At 40.4% G+C, this 18,417-nt stretch overlaps 1 protein-coding gene across 1 annotated transcript in view; it reads right to left on the reverse strand.

Moving 5' to 3' along the window:
* The window catches only part of fam120c (family with sequence similarity 120 member C), a 35,877-nt gene extending 19,085 nt beyond the window's left edge, over positions 1 to 16,792 (reverse strand). Inside the window, exons 1-5 of the mRNA XM_026153309.2 lie at positions 15,220 to 16,792; positions 7,504 to 7,750; positions 7,258 to 7,340; positions 4,028 to 4,156; positions 102 to 204 (exon numbers count right to left, since the gene is read on the reverse strand). Coding sequence (XP_026009094.1) covers positions 102 to 204; positions 4,028 to 4,156; positions 7,258 to 7,340; positions 7,504 to 7,750; positions 15,220 to 15,735 — 1,078 coding nt within the window. The 5' untranslated portion in view covers positions 15,736 to 16,792. The remainder of the gene's footprint in view (positions 1 to 101; positions 205 to 4,027; positions 4,157 to 7,257; positions 7,341 to 7,503; positions 7,751 to 15,219) is intronic.
* Between the last annotated feature and the right edge of the window lie 1,625 nt (positions 16,793 to 18,417).

Below are 18,417 nucleotides of genomic sequence, written 5' to 3' on the forward strand. Positions count from 1 at the left end.
GTTTTATTCACAGTGAATAAAAGTACATCGAGCAAGCCAAAAAGATTACATAACAGCAATCCTGTTTTCTGAACCTGCGTCCTGAGCAGCTTGCTACTCACAGATGAAAGAGGAGGGCCCCATGTTAGGTGAGCGGGGTTTGGAGGCAGCTGAGAAATACTCCACAGCTTTCTTGAATCGCTCCACCTTGTCCTCCATACGAGACTGCAAAGGGGGGGCAAAAGCATTATGAAGACTACTGAACCTGCTGGTATTACAGATGGCAGTGAGGATGTTCTAACTGAGGGATCTGCTGGAGAGATCTCCTGCATTACGCACCCAAGAAGGAAAAAACAAGAACAAAAAAACCTTTGGCCTGTTCTCTGTCCGTGGACCAGTGTTTGATGTTTTGGTTTTACAAAGGGGAGGTTGTCACAGCAACATAGCCATAAAGTCAAACCTACTTGGTCACTGGTTTATCCAGTGTAAACAAGATTAAATAACATGCCTAAGGCCTGATTTAGACCTCTGCGGGGACTCTTTGTAGAGCCTACAACCTATAACCTACAACCTATAACCTTTGCAAGTGGCCGATATCTTTGCCTGCATTCATGCTCATGTGTGGCACATATGCATTAATTACCGTTTTCCACTACTATGTCCCTGCTCTTTGTTTTGGTCAGTTCATTTTCCAGGGGCACATGGCTGTGTCCCTCATTTTTTTCGACTTTTTTGTACATCTCCCCACGTCCACTCTAACAGTTTCAAAAATCTTCCAGCAGGAATTTGACAACATTTGCCAGTTCTTATATTGATGCTATGATTATCATTCGTTATAGTGACACGATATCTCACTGAAAAATTTAAAAAATGTTCAAAAAAGTCATAACTACATGGGAGGAACTGACTGTGCTAAACATGCCTATCACAATGGTGGCGGGCTGTGTAGGTCTTTCTAAGGACCTGCACATCACGTTACGGCATATAGTTCCAAAAACCAGTTGCACCTCAGAGAAAGAAGTGGTTGCTTTAAGTATGACTGGTGCTGCAGAAAATTAGCTTTAAATAGAGTAATAAATTACATTTCACCTTTACTGTGAATTAACACAGCCCTCAAACAAAAACTTGTTAAGATTAATACTTCATCTTTTTTTCAGTATAAATGCATACTGTATTGCTTCTAGTTAAAGACCACAAGAGTATGTGATCATCTCATTAGATTGGATTAGCCAAGCTGGATTCAATTATCTTGTGGCTTTGAAAACAGAAGAAACTGGCTCAGGTTACCAGATTTATTTAAACTAGGATCTCTGAGCTAGGGCTGTGCGATATGACCAAAATCTTATATCGTCATCTGATATATATCGTTATATCGAACAGCCCTACTCTGAGCTGAACTTCCAACTTCCAGAAAAAAAAAAGCCCCTGGTCTCCCGACTCTCTTACTTCAACGAAGCATGGGTTAGAGGCAACTCAGCGTCAGAGCCGTAAAGGTTCACTGATTCTCAAATTCTGGATCAATTCCAAAGTTTAAAATAATGTGGCTGACAATACTTCACTGCATAGGTTTTGAGATACAATACTGACACAATACTCACTTGTGTCAGTATTGTGCCTCAAATGCCTAGACAGTTTCAAAGTCCTTCAGTCCTGCATTACACAAAAGGTTGGAATATTAATGACACAACAGATGAATGTGCCTAAACCTCCTAAGACCCGAACTCTTCCACAGCATGCATTTTTAATTTCTCTTTGATATTTGGGCTGATTGGGACCCGATGAATGTAAAAACAAAGAATCACCTTTTTTTTTTTTTTTAACCCGATTTTTGTTCCTAAGAAAAATGAGAGCCACGTATGAGGATATTCATTTTAAATTTTGATGAAACTTAGGCAGTAAAATGTCCTCGTGAGGGGATATCAGGCCCTTGTAGAGCAAAATTTAGTATTTTGGTCTAGACAACCCAAAATGTGATGTGCACATATGTGGACACCAGGTCCTAGGAGGTTAACATTTACTGATATGTTGACACGAGTCTATATGGCTGAAGTATTGGTCCTTTTCTGTGTCATTCATTACTACAGGAACAACTGGTTTGGTTTCTGACACCTGGTTAGATGTTTGCTGCTCTGGTTCCAGATCACTAAGTCCTTGTAGCTGGAAGAGAGTCGCCATGTTTACTATAAACTGACCCCATGCAAAGGTTTATCTTTCAATCTCCCCGTCCTCTCTGTGACACTTTGGTTATAACTGAAGACACAAATCTGCTTTTGAAGAAGAAGAAAAAAAGCCCCACATGTACTGTTTAATATCAAACAGGAGAATATACTGCATTTAGAAACCTATACTTTGGTGTGGATTAAACCACGTTAATGCTAGAGTGAGCACATGTATAGACTCAGAGTTTAATGTGAGATTCGTTCAAATTAAAGAGTGAGCAATAAGTTATACGTACATCGTTATCAGAATCTAGTTTGCTGCTGGATTCAGGAAAAAATACAAATAAAGTCGCTTCTTACTGAACTCTGTGATTATTCCAGCTCAAGAAAAATGTTCAGCTTTACATACTTTAACTGCAAAGATAAACTGAACATGTTATAACAAGGATGGCAAACTCTGTTTTACGAAAGGCTATGTGGTTTATTGATAAGTTGCTTAATATGAGATGGGATGGACGCGGTTTTTCCAATAACCCAGTTTGGGCCATGGTGTAATGGCAAGAATTTAGACATAAGCCACACAGTAAGTAACAGCAGCACACTGCTGTGGTCATGGCAGGTCAAAGTAACTTTTTTCTAAAGGTTTATAACATTTTTTTTTAACCTTTATTAATGGCTGAATCCAGCGTGTCGCTTTCCATCAAATGGCTGAATAATTACCATTTAACTTTGTATTATGGACACAGGAGAAGATAAGAACAATTACCTATACTTTTACATCTTCCTCCAGAAAATTACATGTAGTGTAACCCTCTGTTTACTTAAAGGAAATTTATACTTCCATGTTCCACTCTACAGTAAAATGGCTGTTGATTGGTTCCTAGTTACAGGGGGGACAACTGTCATCTCTACTCTACATAATTATCCCATAGATGCCATTTTATTTTTTTGGTCCCTCATCCTATATCCTTGTAGGTACTTTCCTGTCCCATTTAGTAATTACAACTGTAATAACAACTTTACTCAATCACAACATGTTTTTTCCAACGTATCAGTTTATTTGGCAGCCCTAAACCATTTTGACGTCACATTTCATCAAAGTCAGAAGCCTTAAGTACTTGAGTTTAGCATGCATCTTTGCTTCACAGATGGACAAAAACAACAAAGATGCACTGGTTTATTTTGGGTATTTTAGGTTTGCCTCAACTTTGTGCGAGTCGCTCACCCTCACAAAACCTGGAAGGCCTGTTTTGGGCCATGAAAACAAAGTACAGAATGGCTTCTTGTATGTGTTGTCAAGTAAATGCACCATCTTCACCGTTCAGCTTTTTTTTGCTGTGTGAAACAGTGGAAAAACACATGCACTCTAGCAGCGCAGCTCAACTGATCATCTAAACTAACCACAGTGGAAAAACCCTATTAGTCAAAGAGCCATATAGTTTATAAACATGTTCAGTAAACTACGACTTAACTCCTACCATAACTTTCCTTTTACAGAAGACATCAAACTCAACACGCCACCCAATTATAGATTTAAATGTTTATGTCCTTTAGACATGAACAACACAGCAGAAACCACTTCCCGAGGCGACACCGGGGACTAGCTAACCCCGTGCAGCACAGATTTATATCGGATAAGCAGAAGGCTACAGTTTAGCACTGATGTGTGAGGAAGTACAGTTGCTGACTCAGGCCTTGTGTCAACAGTAATAACCTATTTAACTGTCAGCAAAAATCTGATATGTAAAGTCAAACCTCGGCTAAAAGCATGTTCACATTGTTCTTTTCTTTTCATGTAAATCTTATTTAAAGACATTTTAATTCACCCGGCAGGATGTCGGTCTCCGAGCAGTCGGTAAAAAAACCCATCAGTGACACACATGACCTACCTGTGACTGTTTGAAGACATCTCTGGCAATGGCGTCGAGGTTTCCCAGGTCTTTGATGGAGGCGACGTACTCTGAGACGGCTTTGATCACCACCTCACAGGGCGGCAGCACCAACTGATGGGCTCGCACCTGACAGCAAGAGAACAAAGGCTCTCATGTACTTATATCGAGCTACGAGGACAGCGGCACTGTGAAACAGCCGCATGACAGACAGGTAGATTTTTTAAGAAGCATTGCACAGAAGCGGCATTCATATTGCTCACTTTTTTTTTATTAGATATTTATTATACACTTTTTTCTAAGCAACTTTGGTGATGGTTATATATATATATATATATATATATAGATATATAAAAAACACCAAATACTGCAATGCTCACCAATAAAAAAATGACACTTTTGACAAAAGAATGATTCCAATAACAGAACGATCGCGTTACAGATATGTGGCTTTTGGCATGTGCCCATAGGAGCGTTAAATTAATAACGCCTGTTCCTCGCTCTGAGGGAGAGGCTGGTTAGGTTTATCAGTTTGTTTGCAGGGTAACTAAAACTTTATGGAGAGCTTTGCATGAAATTTGTGCCACTGGTGGGGCTTGGCCACACTTGAAGAAGAAAGAAATGATTAACCAATAGCATTTCGTGGCAGGTAGTGAATATCAGAAACTCTAAACTATTGATCGACTCCTGGATAGGAATTTTCCACTTTAACTATCATCTGACCCATTTCAAAAGTAGTCATTTGTGTCCATGTACACGAAAGTGTATTTTCCTTTTTTTTTTTTAAAGAGTGAAAATGTCAACGTTCGAGTCTCATAGGTCACAGATTATTATCTACATTTTTTTTAACATGCTATTAATTTTATGATTAATTTGCATGGAAAACCACTTTGTTAGAGCCAGGCATTCAAAATGACTGAGATTTAGGTATAGAAAAACAACTTATGTTTAGTCATAAAGACTCACTGTCAAGTTTAGAAACTAAACTATGTGATTAGGGTCAGACATCATAAACAGGTTAGGTCTAGTCTTTAAAAGATCATGGATAGTGGGAAACAACGCAGTTGCCACTTTTTTCAAAGCTTCATTTCTTTGGTTAGCATACTGACAGATTCCACACGCAAGCCTTTGGACTGTGGGAAGAAGCCAGATTATCTGGATTGAAAGATCCAAAAACCTTCTTGCCACAGTGCTAATAACAGTCCCACCTGCTGAAACACTTTACTTACAAAGTCATGTTGACTGTCACAAAAAACCAAAAGAAAACAACAAAAAAAACATGACATTTCATGATCATGAGCACGATCTATGTTCACAAGTATTTCACAAGTTATTTACCTTGTGAAATACTTGTGAACACAGATATGTAGATTAACCTCTGAAGTCAATCTACATATGTGTACAAGAATTACCATTCCTGCCAAGGAATGTTAAGATAAGTAATCACTAATGGAAATCAATAAATGTTAAAAATGAAAAAACAAATTAAACTGGGAGATCTGCTTTCCAGTTCCAATATGATACCAGTGGTGTTGCTTCAGGTATTTGCTGATAACAAGTACTCATCCAATACCAGCGCTAAATTAATAAGCCTTATCCCTCAATGCTAGGAAAGGACTTGTAATCATCATTTTATGTGTCAGGAAACATACAATATGCAAAAGTAATGGACTGATATTTGCTGATAAATTAATGCATATCAAAGGAAAAAGCGTAAAAGAAAGATAACTGTATTTATGTAAGGGAACTAATTCATTAAAATTTGTTGTTTACCGGTCACACCGGCTTCTTCTTTCCCTGCTCTCAGTTTCAATGTGGGTACACCTCTTCATATACGAGAAACAAAACAGATGAGAGGAAGATGAAGTGAAGATAAGAAGCGAGTAGAAAACAACTTACGTCACCCTTAAAAAAGAAAATCTTCTGAACAAGTGTTAAACTTATTGGAACTATAGAAAGAGGGTGAAAAGTCAACAAGGATAGCATAGTCATCTGAGCCTTTCAATTATCGTCAGCAAAACTTGTTAGTGCAGGTATTCCATACCTGCTGCAAACTGCTAACCCTTTTGTTAGCACTATTTCTAGCAACTGGTGCACTGCTGCTGAGGCATGGCAAAGTAAACACAGACCAATGTAGAATTAAAATATTGACTGCTTGCCACCAGTACACAACTTCTTGAGTCACTGTCAGAATAACGTTTTTTAAGGTTCATCTGCCTCTGCATTTGTCTGGCTAGCAAAGATAAACACTACCTGTATTTTGGGGGTTTTCAGCCATAGCTGACTGTGTGCTTTAAAGGGATGGATGGAATTCACAGTATTCACATAATCATATCAAAAGAAGAAGAACATTTCATTTGGATGTTAACCTTTGACAATATCACTGAGGGGCAAGGCCTCTCTCGTTTAACGTTATCTGATCCCTGATCACTTATATCCACTGAAGCAGAACTGACTGTAAAATATTTATAAGAATCCAGGTTGTCTGCTTTTTACAGGATAATGGGAACTAGGCTATACTGTTATATCTTGGCACAAAGAGTCACTTTTGAAAGTAAAATTAAATTTTAATGCAGCCACCAGGAGCCCCGACCTTTGACAACACTTACCACACACTGTGTGATGGGAAATTATAAGCAAGCTAGATGGAAAGTAAGACAAGACTGGCAAGTGAACCAGCAGCGTACTGCATTACTTCAAGCTTGAAAACACAATATAAATGCCGTGTCAGCGTAAACCACATCAACCACATTGTGCAGAGTGTGGACGAAGGCTGCAAATGCTAGCAGTGCTACACACCACACTCGGCACTCTGTAAGCCATTAATTGTAATACAACGTCGGTCTGCCACTGTTGCGGGCACAACATCAAAGTTCAAAACAGCCAGTGGAGGAAACGTTGAAGGCATGTGACTTAAGCACTGCACCCGGACCACGGGACCAAAGGCCTTTCTTGGAAACAGGTTCCATCCGGTGATACACTTCAGGTGTATTTTAACAGTCAGCTTGTTGGAACACGTCAATACATTTATTTATTATCATTTGCTACAAACATTTCACAATAAAAGCCTTCTAAAGATCAACAGATGGATCTTGTTGTAAAAGGGGGAAAAACGTAGTGAGAAAAATAAGACACAAAAATGAGGTAAGGGTTCATGTGACATTACATACTGTTACAGCTAATATTTTCTTTTATTCGCAGAGAACTATGGACAAAGAAGCAATCGTTACCTTGAGGGAGGCTAGTGGGTGTTCTGGTCCCAGCAGACTCCAGTGGAAGGCAGCCAGGTCTTCATCAGGCAAAATATGATTTCCTGAAAGAAAGAAGTTCTTAACTTTTTGTTGCATCAGTGAACAAAAACAACAGACAAAGGCAGCTGTCAATTATAACCCACGTACAGGGGTGTGTCCTTCAAAAGTAAGAAGTGTAGTATATAGTTTGGATTTTGAGGTGTGTGCCATTGTATCGCTCCTCACCCAGCAGAGCAGCAAAGCAGGGCAGGTGCTGTGTCTTGAGCCCGAGCTGCCTGGCGGCCTCGGACAGCAGATACTGGTGTGTGGTCAGGTTCTTTCCGTTCCAGCTCAGTTTGAGCGCATGCGAGGAAAAGTAGGCGGGGACGTTGCAGAGGGCAAACTCTGAATCCTGAGCGATCAGGCCTGCAAATCCATAGTCCCTGTAGAGAGAGAGCACTTCCTGGTGGTGGTCCTCCAAAGTCTGTACAACCTGTAGATACAGAGAAGACAAATTTGTTAGCTCTATGAAATTTCGCACCACCTCTTTCATATTTAAAGTATAAATGGATTAAGAAAAAGTTATTTATTGCTTATCTGATCACTGTTTAAGTTGCTTTTTTTAAGAATAAGAGACAAGTTTTACTCAAACTTAGCTTCTCTAATTTGTGGCTTTTTGATATCAGCGTTTCCCCACACAGAGCCTGGAGGTTTATTTTATTAGCTTTCTATACAAGTTTACAAGTGGAGAGCCTGCACACTCTTATTTTGAAAGCTGAGCTGCTGCTAAAGTCTGTATACAAGTGACGGAGCTAGCCATTGGGATGTTCCGCCTCAACCTGAGACTTTTTGTTTGAATAGCTATCTGTCTGAGAAAACATGGAACGCTGCTCAACCATAGGCTAGCACAGCTGTCAATCACACAGCACACCTTACCCTGCTTTACCCCAAATGGTTTTTGTTGTTTTACACCAATGGGGACCATAATTTACAAAATAAACTTTCTGCTGCATTCATTAAAACTTGAAGCCAGTGGTTGAGACTATAAATGGTCTAATGAGATCACAGAGTAAGAGAGCTGAAGACTGTAGAATTTGGTCACCCACACCACTGTAGTACAAGACAGCTGGTTGGTGAATCACGATGGGCATTTTTCAGTACTCCCCAATGTTTTATAGACCAGATGACATTTCAGAGGAATTGAAATTATTATTTTTTTTTGAAGTGGACTGCCAATGGAGAAAATGACAGTCTCTCGTGCAAGCTGTCACTACAACATACTTCGTTTATGATGAATGTAGATGACAGACTAAAACTGGCAGTGACACATTTTATGCCAACACAATACTTCTGCTCCACGGTCCATGACAAGGTTTCATAAAACACTGTTTGCTCGCAAAATTACATCTGAGGCAAAACTGTGCTGTACAGGTTACTTTCAGTGTCCTGGTGATGCATCTTTCTCAACATATGGCCGCGTAATATTCTTCATAGTTTGTGGATGAGGGGCCATATTTTTGTCAGATAGAGGGAGAGCACTACGGCCTCGGGATTATGTGGAATCTTTTTAATCGATGTCAGCGTTGATCAATGTGAAAACTAAATAATTAGACAAAGCTTTGTTATTAAAATTCCATTTAATGAGCTTGTAATCAAATATCTTTTTTTCAAATGAATGCAATATGGGACAAAGATGGCAAGGATGATTGAGACTTGTTTAAACTAGAGATGGACCGATCCGATATTACGTATCGGTATCGGTCCGATACTGACCTAAATTACTGGATCGGATATCGGAGAAAAATAAAAAATGTAATCCGATCCATTAAATATCACGAAAGCACCTCACAAAACTTGCAACACGCCGTAACTCACCTCAGAACGTCGGAGCAGTATGCATCACGTGATAGAGCGGCTGTGGCATGCGGGACCTGTCGGTGGTCTGGATAGCATTTGGAGCTTCGCTAGCAACCTGGCATTTCATCTCCGACAAAGTTATCCCCGAGAGAAGTAAAGCAAGTGTGTAAGTCCATCTCTGAATGTTTGTAAAGCATTCCTGCGTTAAGCTTAACGAGCGACTGCCTCTCGCTCTCCGGCTGCTACTTCAATCGTGAAACTGCTAATGATCAGCTGATCGGCTTTTCTGTCGTGAGTCTCTCTTGTTTGTTTTTGGTCCACTTTGCGCCAGAAAGAGGAAACCAGCGGCTGAACAACAGCAGCACGTTTAAGCTTGATAAGCTGTTGTTACAATTTATTTAATATTACTTTCTACACCAGGATCTTTTTCTAAGTAGCTGACGCTGGTAACTGTGCAGGGGCGGATCTAGCAAAGTTTAGCCAGGGGGGCCGATAGGGCATTAACTGGGAAAAGGGGGCACAAAGACATACTTTTCTTTCTTATTCTCATTTAAAATGTCTAGCTTTTAATAAATAATTATCTGACACCCAAAGTTTTAATTTGATGTAAAATGAATAGAAGTCAATTACTGTATATAGTGACTATTAAGTCTAATATATATACCCTAGTAAGCTATAGTACTTTTTACTTTGGGAAGGTACCATCTGTGCAGTCTGCAATTTTGTTGAAGAAAGATGTTGAATCTATTTAATATTTCTTGAAAAATAATTGATTTCTGTGCATTTTTTTTCACACTGCATCAAATTAAGGTTGATTACGTTGATTAAGCATCATGAGGTGGCGCGTGAGGGGTGGTTCCCTATTTTTTATTTATTTATTTTTGTTGTTGCTGGGAGTTGGAACCCTATTAGTTAGGTTGCTTAATATTTACGCTAAGTACTCTTTAAAATACCAGAATAGGGAGGATGGTGTAGGTCTAAGTTTATTAGATTGATCAGTATTGCTGAACTATGAAATACTTTTTTTGTATACAGGTATAACAGAATAGCTTTAGTGTAGTTGTTGTTTTAAACTTGAGTATGAACTTGCAGACTTGCAAAATGCAGCAAGATATTTTAAAAAACAGTTTTGTTGATTAAAAAACACTATATCGGATTCATATCGGTATCGGCAGATATCCAAATTTATGATATCGGTATCGGTATCGGACATAAAACGTGGTATCGTGCCATCTCTAGTTTAAACTATTTCATCTCTCTGTATCACTAAAACCAAGCAAACATTAAGAATCAATCCATTTTAAGATCTTAAATAAAACTGAAGAATGAACAATGTCAAAACGATGCAAGACATTTATTATCATTGGGAAATACTAATTAGTTACTATTCAACAGTGCTAGAACCACTACAACACGATGATGCTTTTAAATCAACTAACAGTGAAGCAGACTTTAAAAGCCTAGCAGCGATATAACAATGACATTCAGCGACTGGTAGCAACAACAGTTAGCGACAGGGAGAGTGGGCGTGTACGAAGTGAAAATTCAAAATTTTGAGGTGGATAATTGAAGTGACTACCAATGGGAGCAAAGAAAACCACTGATTGATGTATAAAAAAAACTTTAGGGTGACAACTACCGTGTTAAAAAAAATGCTGTAAGCTCAATTATATAACGCAGTTTACTCAACATTAGTTTACTGAACTTAAAAAAAAATCTTTAAGTCTTTTTTTCCCCCCATCAACTACATATACTGTATACCTAATTCAACGCACAAATCAGTAGGTTAAAAACGTGAAAGTGGTGGAGCATGCAGATGCAAATATATTTGACTATAAAGCCCAGCGATTCTGAGAAAAAGGCTGCGCTAACTGTGATGATCCTTCCACCTTCGTTTGTTGGATCCTTTTATGACTTTTACTGTTTTGAGATAGCTTGTAAACCAAGGACACTCTTTAAGCCCACTCAAATCGAGCTGAACAAAATGATGATTGCGTTTGTGCTTCAAAGGAGAGGATGAATGCACGATGCTATGAATAAAAGGTCTGCAACCCAAGACAAAATGAGTGACATATTTATAAAGGCCTGTGGCTAAATCCAAAGTAAAATGTTAATTAAAATTTCAATAATCAAGCCACAACATGCAGTAAACACTAGAGACGTGCATAACTAGTTGGCCAGATATTTAAACGTTGCCACCCTCACTAGTCAGCATTAGAAACTAGTTGGTTACACATTGATGTGTAGCAGTTGGTTGTCAGATGTTATTATAGCCATGGCAATAGGCTGTATTTAGTCCCAAATATTTTTGTTTTTGGGGGGGGATTAGTCAGTCTTATTTTTTCCCCCTGCATATTTAAACATTCAATAAATTAGTTGCCAGGGACATCCTCAGTAAATACCTGACTATTACAAATATTCAAATTTATTTAATTTTATTAAGACTAAGAGTAGGTTATTAATTGTTTTGGTTGTATGGTCTTTGTTTTATTTAAGTTAACGTTTATAACAATGTTAAAACGTTAAACGATCGTGGCTCAAGAGTTGGGAGTTCGCCTTGTAATCGGAAGGTTCGAGCCCCGGCTCGGACAGTCTCGGTCGTTGTGTCCTTGGGCAAGACACGCAAGACACTTCACCCGTTGCCTACTGGTGGTGGTCAGAGGGCCCGGTGGCTCCAGTGTCCGGCAGCCTCGCCGGACACTGTCAGTCCGCCCCAGGGTGGCTGTGGCTACAATGTAGCTTGCCATCACCAGTGTGTGAATGTGTGTGTGAATGGGTGGATGACTGGATGTAGCGTAAAGCGCTTTGGGGTCCTTAGGGACTAAGTAAAGCGCTATACAAATGCAGGCCATTTACCATTTACCAATTTGTTTCTGACAGAAGAATGAATGCCCACTTAAATAGAAATTATACATCAATAATGGCATAATATACAATAAAACAGCTAGAATCTTAAAAAATATTGTGATGTGAATTTTTAGCCACACAGTCCAGTGCTAAAAGTAAACAATTAGTTTCAGCTTTAAGTCTGTATATCTAGAATTAATACCAGAGTTTAATGACCAGAAAAAGGCATGTGTAGCAACTCCAAAAACACTAAACTGGCATCCAGTACACATAGAAGTAAGCAGAGACCCAAAGCTGCACAGATAAGAACAACAGTAACTAAAGTGAAGGTGCAATGCAAGCAGAGGTGAAATACTTGGAGCTGCAGAAGCAACACAGTTTCTCAGAATACAGGTAGGGCAAAACAAGCGTGCACACATGGGAACTGTGAGTAACGATGCTGTACGAGCACATGAAGCATCAGAGTGTGTTGTGTTGTAATGTAGGTGGGATTTTTCTATTCTAACAAGTATCCTCTCAGGAAACAATATGGCACTGTGTTTTTGTTATACTAGCTATGGGAATGTAGATCAAAGGCAAAACATGACAGCAGGCTACATAAAGCTGACAAGAGGGGACTGCTAGAGGCACATTTATGGCTCTCTAGGATGCATTATATATTTCACATTACTGTATGATAACAGCAGAGTGGTTCAGTGCATTTATAAAGCACATTACTGATGTTTCAAAGGTCAGATGCACAAAAATATTTTATTTCTAGTATTCTGTATAGGGCTGTGCAATATGACCAAAATCTCATATCCCGATATAATAATTCTATCGTCTGACGACGATATAAATCACAAAAATGTAACATTTTCTGTAAATTCTGTGAATCTCGGGCATCTCGACTTGCGGGAAGCGTTTCCTGCATGAAACTATACATTTTTAGACATAAGTTGTAACGGCCGCCGTTTTCTTTGAGTATTTATTACACGGCGTGCTGCGGGGAAAAGCCTGTTCTAACGTTTGAGTCTAAGGTTTATTTTTTAGCACCTGGAGGCTCTTTTTTACTTCTCATCTGTAAATAATCTGCTCTTTCACGTGATTCAGTTTATTTTGAAAAGTCTCAACAGGGTCTTGAGCTTTATTGTGAAAGGCTTATGTGGAACATAAACAAGCGGACACGCGATGGTGTTACCGTCGTTGTTGCTAACCACAACGCATAAAAACAGGCGCTTGTCCGTCTGTAGTGTGGTTATATTAAATATAAGAGAAAGAGAGAACTTTAAGAAATTAATATAGCCACTACAGTGACCATCAAAACGATGACAAAATATTGCCTCAAACAGTTTATTTTGCGACACCACGAAACAAACAATAGCGTAAAATGAAAGATAGACGTTTTTATATCGTCATCCGATTTATATATCGTTATATCAAACAGCCCTATTCTGAAACACCAACTAACTCAAATATACAAATTAATTCAAAGTATACCACTGTAAGTCACCTGGGAACTATAAATAGTGCTCCCAACTCAGCAGCTGCTCAACAATGTATAAAAAAGTTCACCGAGTTCATGTTATGTAATATATAGGCTAGACAGGTCATGCCTTAAAGTACATGTTTCCAATCTCCACTTTGGAATGACAAATTCTTTTAGACCAAGCATTTATCACTATATCTGAATTTATCTTGGACAGACTTCACCTCCTTCCAGACCGTTACAAACACGGGGCACCAGCTGCAAGGACCAGCTAGAGATACCAATTGCTAAATTCTTTAAAATCATGACAGTTGTGTGAGACATATCAAATCTACAGAAATCTTGCTGAAACACATCTAAGCTATTAAAATCCAGGCATTTAGAAATCCCTTTTTGGACAGGTATTTTAGGCACCTCTGAGCAGGTGACTTCTTCAAACAAAAGACAATAAAGTAGCCTGTTATCAGGCAGAATTATCAGCCGTTTACACTGACTTTCATGTTTAAACACGAGGAAAAACAAAAAAGGACTGACAAGAACTGAATCACATCTATGGGAAGGGAAAATAAATGAGAATAATTATTTGAAAGTAATGCAGAATTCCCCAAGAGATTTGCTGAATTATACCCCAGATATTAATAGCATAAAGTGAAAGGTGAAAATTGGCCTAAAAATTCACCATGAATAAGTGCAACTAAATGCCCTGTGCTTAAGCCTGCATCCATGATTGACAAGTACTAGGGGCTCAAGGAACAACTGGAGCAGATGCGGAAGGTGAGGACGGTCCCAGCAGATTCCAAACGCATGTGAGTGCAAAGAAGAGCAGCTACACACAACAGCTAGAAGCAAATATGTAGCTCAACCGGGTAGAAAAAGCCTGTGCAAATTTTCATAAATATCATCACTGGTGTATATGGAAAGTGTAGAATTTCTTTTCTTAAATAGGCAGAAATCCTACATTAAAATTCAGGGACTTATAAATATATTTTTGGACAAGTAATGCAAAAGCAGGCTATATCACCCCCCCCCCCTCCAAAAAACAAAACAAAAAAAAATCAAAAAAAAAAAAAAAATCACAGAAGTAGCTCACTAGCTCACTTTCAGACAGAATTATCAAGTATTCACACTCTGATTCTCATGTTTGGTCCACAAGCACAAAAGAGACCAGAAATGAAATCATGAAAGCAATACAGAATGCATGAGTGAGACTATACACTACATCCCAGATATATGCAGCATAAAATGATGCAGAAAAGATGGGAGGGGGGAAAAAAATCACAAAGAGTGCACTAGAATAAGTGTCTGGCGCTCCAGATCTAGTGGGTTGGAAAAAAAAAACCTATGCTCAGGATTTTGGGACTACCAGTGGCCAAAAGAACAGGCGTGTCTGAAGCATTGGAGGCTGTAACCCCACAAAGCAAAGAGCAGCAGCCACATGCAACAGCTAGAAACTGACATCTGGCTTTGCTGGGTGGAAAGAGCTAGTCCAAAAAACACTGCTTTAACAGAAAGTGATTGCATTTGTGCAAAAAAAAAACAAAAAACAAAACAACGGAAAAAAAAAAACAACGAAAAAATAAGCATAATAATAAGACTCAGGTGTTCACTCGTTTCTGTGGTTAGAGCTGCTTCTTGCACTTGCCACAAACCAGGGAAGGCGTTAAAACGGTTGTGAATGATGCAAACAGCTAAATGGGCCTGCTGCACCTAACAAGTGTAAAATGAGCGGCACGCCGTATGACACGACCACAATAAAACAACTTTCACACAGCCATGATTGATCTGCTTACCCGCACTCGGAAGCGGAACATGGCGAGGCGGACACAGTGGCTGAGGCAGGCCGGGGGCAGGAACCATGCCCGGGGAGGCGGGGTGGCCTTGCTGCCGACGTGGTTGACTATCAGCTGCGCCGTCTGTCGCTGGCTCTGAGCTCGCCGCGCCCACTCGGGCCAGCGCTCCTTCCCCAGGGTGCCGTTGAAAACCACGACCAGCTCCAGGCCACCCTGGTACAAGCAGGCCTGCGACAGGGCGGCCAGGTATCCCAGCATGGCGTTCCACTCGCCTCCGCACACCCAGTCCGTCTGGTAGCCGCCGTACAGGCGCTGCAGGCCGGAATCAGCGTCGATTAGGATCCTGGCAGGCGGGGGCGGGGGAGGCATGGGCCCGGGGTGATGTGGGTGGTGGTGTGGGTGATGATGGTGAGGGGGCTGGCGGGCCGCGGTCCGGGCAAGCTTGAGGAGGTCCACGGGGACCGTGGCCCCGGGACACCGCTTCTCTAAATACTCCTGAAAGCCCTGCACTCCCATGACGGTGTTATTGAGCCGGTGCGTCTGACCGGGAGCGGGCTCTGAATACGTTCTGTACGCCGTGTTTGTAACGTGTTGTGGGGAGAGACTTGCAGCTAGCTGTGCACTCCGGGGCAAAGCTAACTGGTCTCCGATGTAGTGACAAAACTGTAGTTTAGTTAACCCAGCAAACCAACTTGGCTGTCACGCTGCCTAGCAAAACGAGTCACCATGCACCGCCGCACGACTGTTTCTGGTAGTTATCCCAAGATATCGAAATGCCAATTTGTTTGTTTTATTTCTTTACTTTAGTTTTGGTCGAGGGTGCTCAGTTTAGTGTCCATCCCTGTGGATTTTTGGTGAGATGCCAGAAAAGGCCAGTGTAGCTACCTACCTACCAGAAAAAGTTTAACACGTTTCCTGCTCCCATAATTTGGCTTTAACAAGACCAGCTTCCAAAATGCAGTCGGTAGCGAGTAACAAAAATGCAGCGAGATGGTGGACCGAGAAATGTCTGCAAAATAAAAAAAAATCCCGCTGTTTTGTGCACATGAAACAGATGCAATACTGCGCTTTTTTTAGTTAGCAAACCCACAGGCTGGATGGCCAGTTCGCGGACATGATGGTGAACCGAGCAGCTTGAAAACCGTTGTTTTTTTTTTAAACCTGACAGATGAAAATGTTCACATTTATTCGCCACTGGCTCTGGGAAATTTCAGCACGTGTGCTACACCAGCGTGCAGGATAACAGGTGTCAGAATATTAATTTAACACAAACTAATGAGCAGCGTGCCTGGCTGCACTAATATTTGCTAACTGTGGCTAAGCTGCTAGCTGCTGCTGGCAGGGTCCCCGGCGTGATTTGACGCGTCAACTCCCGAAGACAAGTCCGGGGCGGACACGACGCGGAATGAGATGGATGTTTGACGAAAGAAAAGAAAAGTAACTAAAAGAAAATAAAAATAAAAGCCCGATGGTGCCTCCCTCGCTTTCTTCCACGCTCACGGCTTCATGTTGCAGAGGGGAACGTTACTTCCAAGCGACGTCAGCCATCTTGCGACTTCCTCGCGGCCCAGTGGAGTGGGAGGGAAGGCGGAGGGAGGCGAGGAAGGAGGCGCGGCAGAGCGCGGGGAGCGACGGGAACAGTAGTCTGACTATGGCATAGCGTCCGTCCAGAACACGAGCGTCGGCAACGAGAAAAAACTACAACTGCCAGCGACGGTTTGTACGAGGATAAAAAAGCTGGAGAGCAGCAGTTCTCCAAGTGAACCCAGTAAATACGTGATTATTTGACAGTTCAACGTGCAGACCGTTATTTTTTCTTTAAAATAAAAGCATACAAGCAAGCAAAATGTATCGAAATATAGCTGGTGTTTTATATTTCTGATATTGACGCACCAATCTCTATCGTGTTGAGATGTTTTAAGCATTTTATTCAAGGAATCAAAGTAGTATAAAGTGGTCAACTACAAAATAGATATAAATTGGTGGTAGTTTAAAATGAATCAGTTACTTAAGCAGTGTAACAGGTAGAATGGCGCTGTCCCACCTGTGCCGAAAGTCTTTGAGTTTGTCGCCTCCTTGTGGCAGCATATATCAAATGTGCTGTTGAGAAAAATCAACGTACTGTATTAAAAAAATCATCTTAATAAGTCTTTATACAAGTTATATGAAAAGAAAGAGGAAATGAAGAATGAAATGAAACCAGGTGGCGTGGTCTGAGGGGAAATCAGAATAGCTCTGGACTCCACCTGTGGGAAGACTGTGCAAGGTTTTCAAGCTGATTTCTGGATATGACTAGAAGAGTAACTGAGCCTGTGGTGACTCAGGAGGGATGTATTAAATGAGAAATTCTGAAAGCCTAACATTGCTAACGTCTGCCCAGCAGAGACTCACCTGCTCTCTCACATTAATGGTTTATTTCACTTTAGACTCTGTACATTGAGCCACAGTAATTCTGTGAAAAAGGATATTTGAGACACTGTTATTTACTTCTACCATTCAGTAACATTAAGCATGTTTAGTATTGTATCCAGACTACTGAAGTTTTGCAAACATGTGACTGCTGGATGGAGGATTGTGTGAATAAGGCCCTGGTCAAGCTTAGAGACTGCTCTGGTCATCTGGCAACCACCATTTATGAAAGAAAAATGATTATTCCCTGACTGGTTGGAAGGTTGCTGGGAGAATGACTACCAAGGCCAGGAAGATCATGAAGGACCTCAGCCATCCCAACAACAGACTGTTCTCTCTGTTGAGGTCAGGAAAGCGATTCCGCTCCCTGAAGACCAACACAGAGAGACTGAGGAGGAGCTTCTTCCCGCAGGCGATACGGTCTCTCAATCACACCACCACACAGTACTGACCCACACATACAGTTCTTACACACACTGGACATTCTGGACATTGTTTTCAGTTCATCACTTAAATCACTTTAAGCATATTTGCACTGCACAAGACATAATGTGGATTGCACAACACTGGACATTATATTCTTCATTTCCAGTTAATACTTGTACAGCTGCTGTTATTGTGTATTTATTTATTTATATTTCTTCATACATTCTTATATAGTTCTATATTGTGTATTTTGTTGTACAGTTATTTTATTTTCAACTTTAATTTATATATTTTATCTTATTCTTTCCCAGTTAAATTTACCCTTCATTCTAATTTGTGTTGTACAGTTATTTCATTTTTAGC

This window comes from Astatotilapia calliptera, chromosome 20, assembly GCF_964374335.1.
Source record: "Astatotilapia calliptera chromosome 20, fAstCal68.1, whole genome shotgun sequence".
Taxonomy (NCBI): Eukaryota; Metazoa; Chordata; class Actinopteri; order Cichliformes; family Cichlidae; genus Astatotilapia; species Astatotilapia calliptera.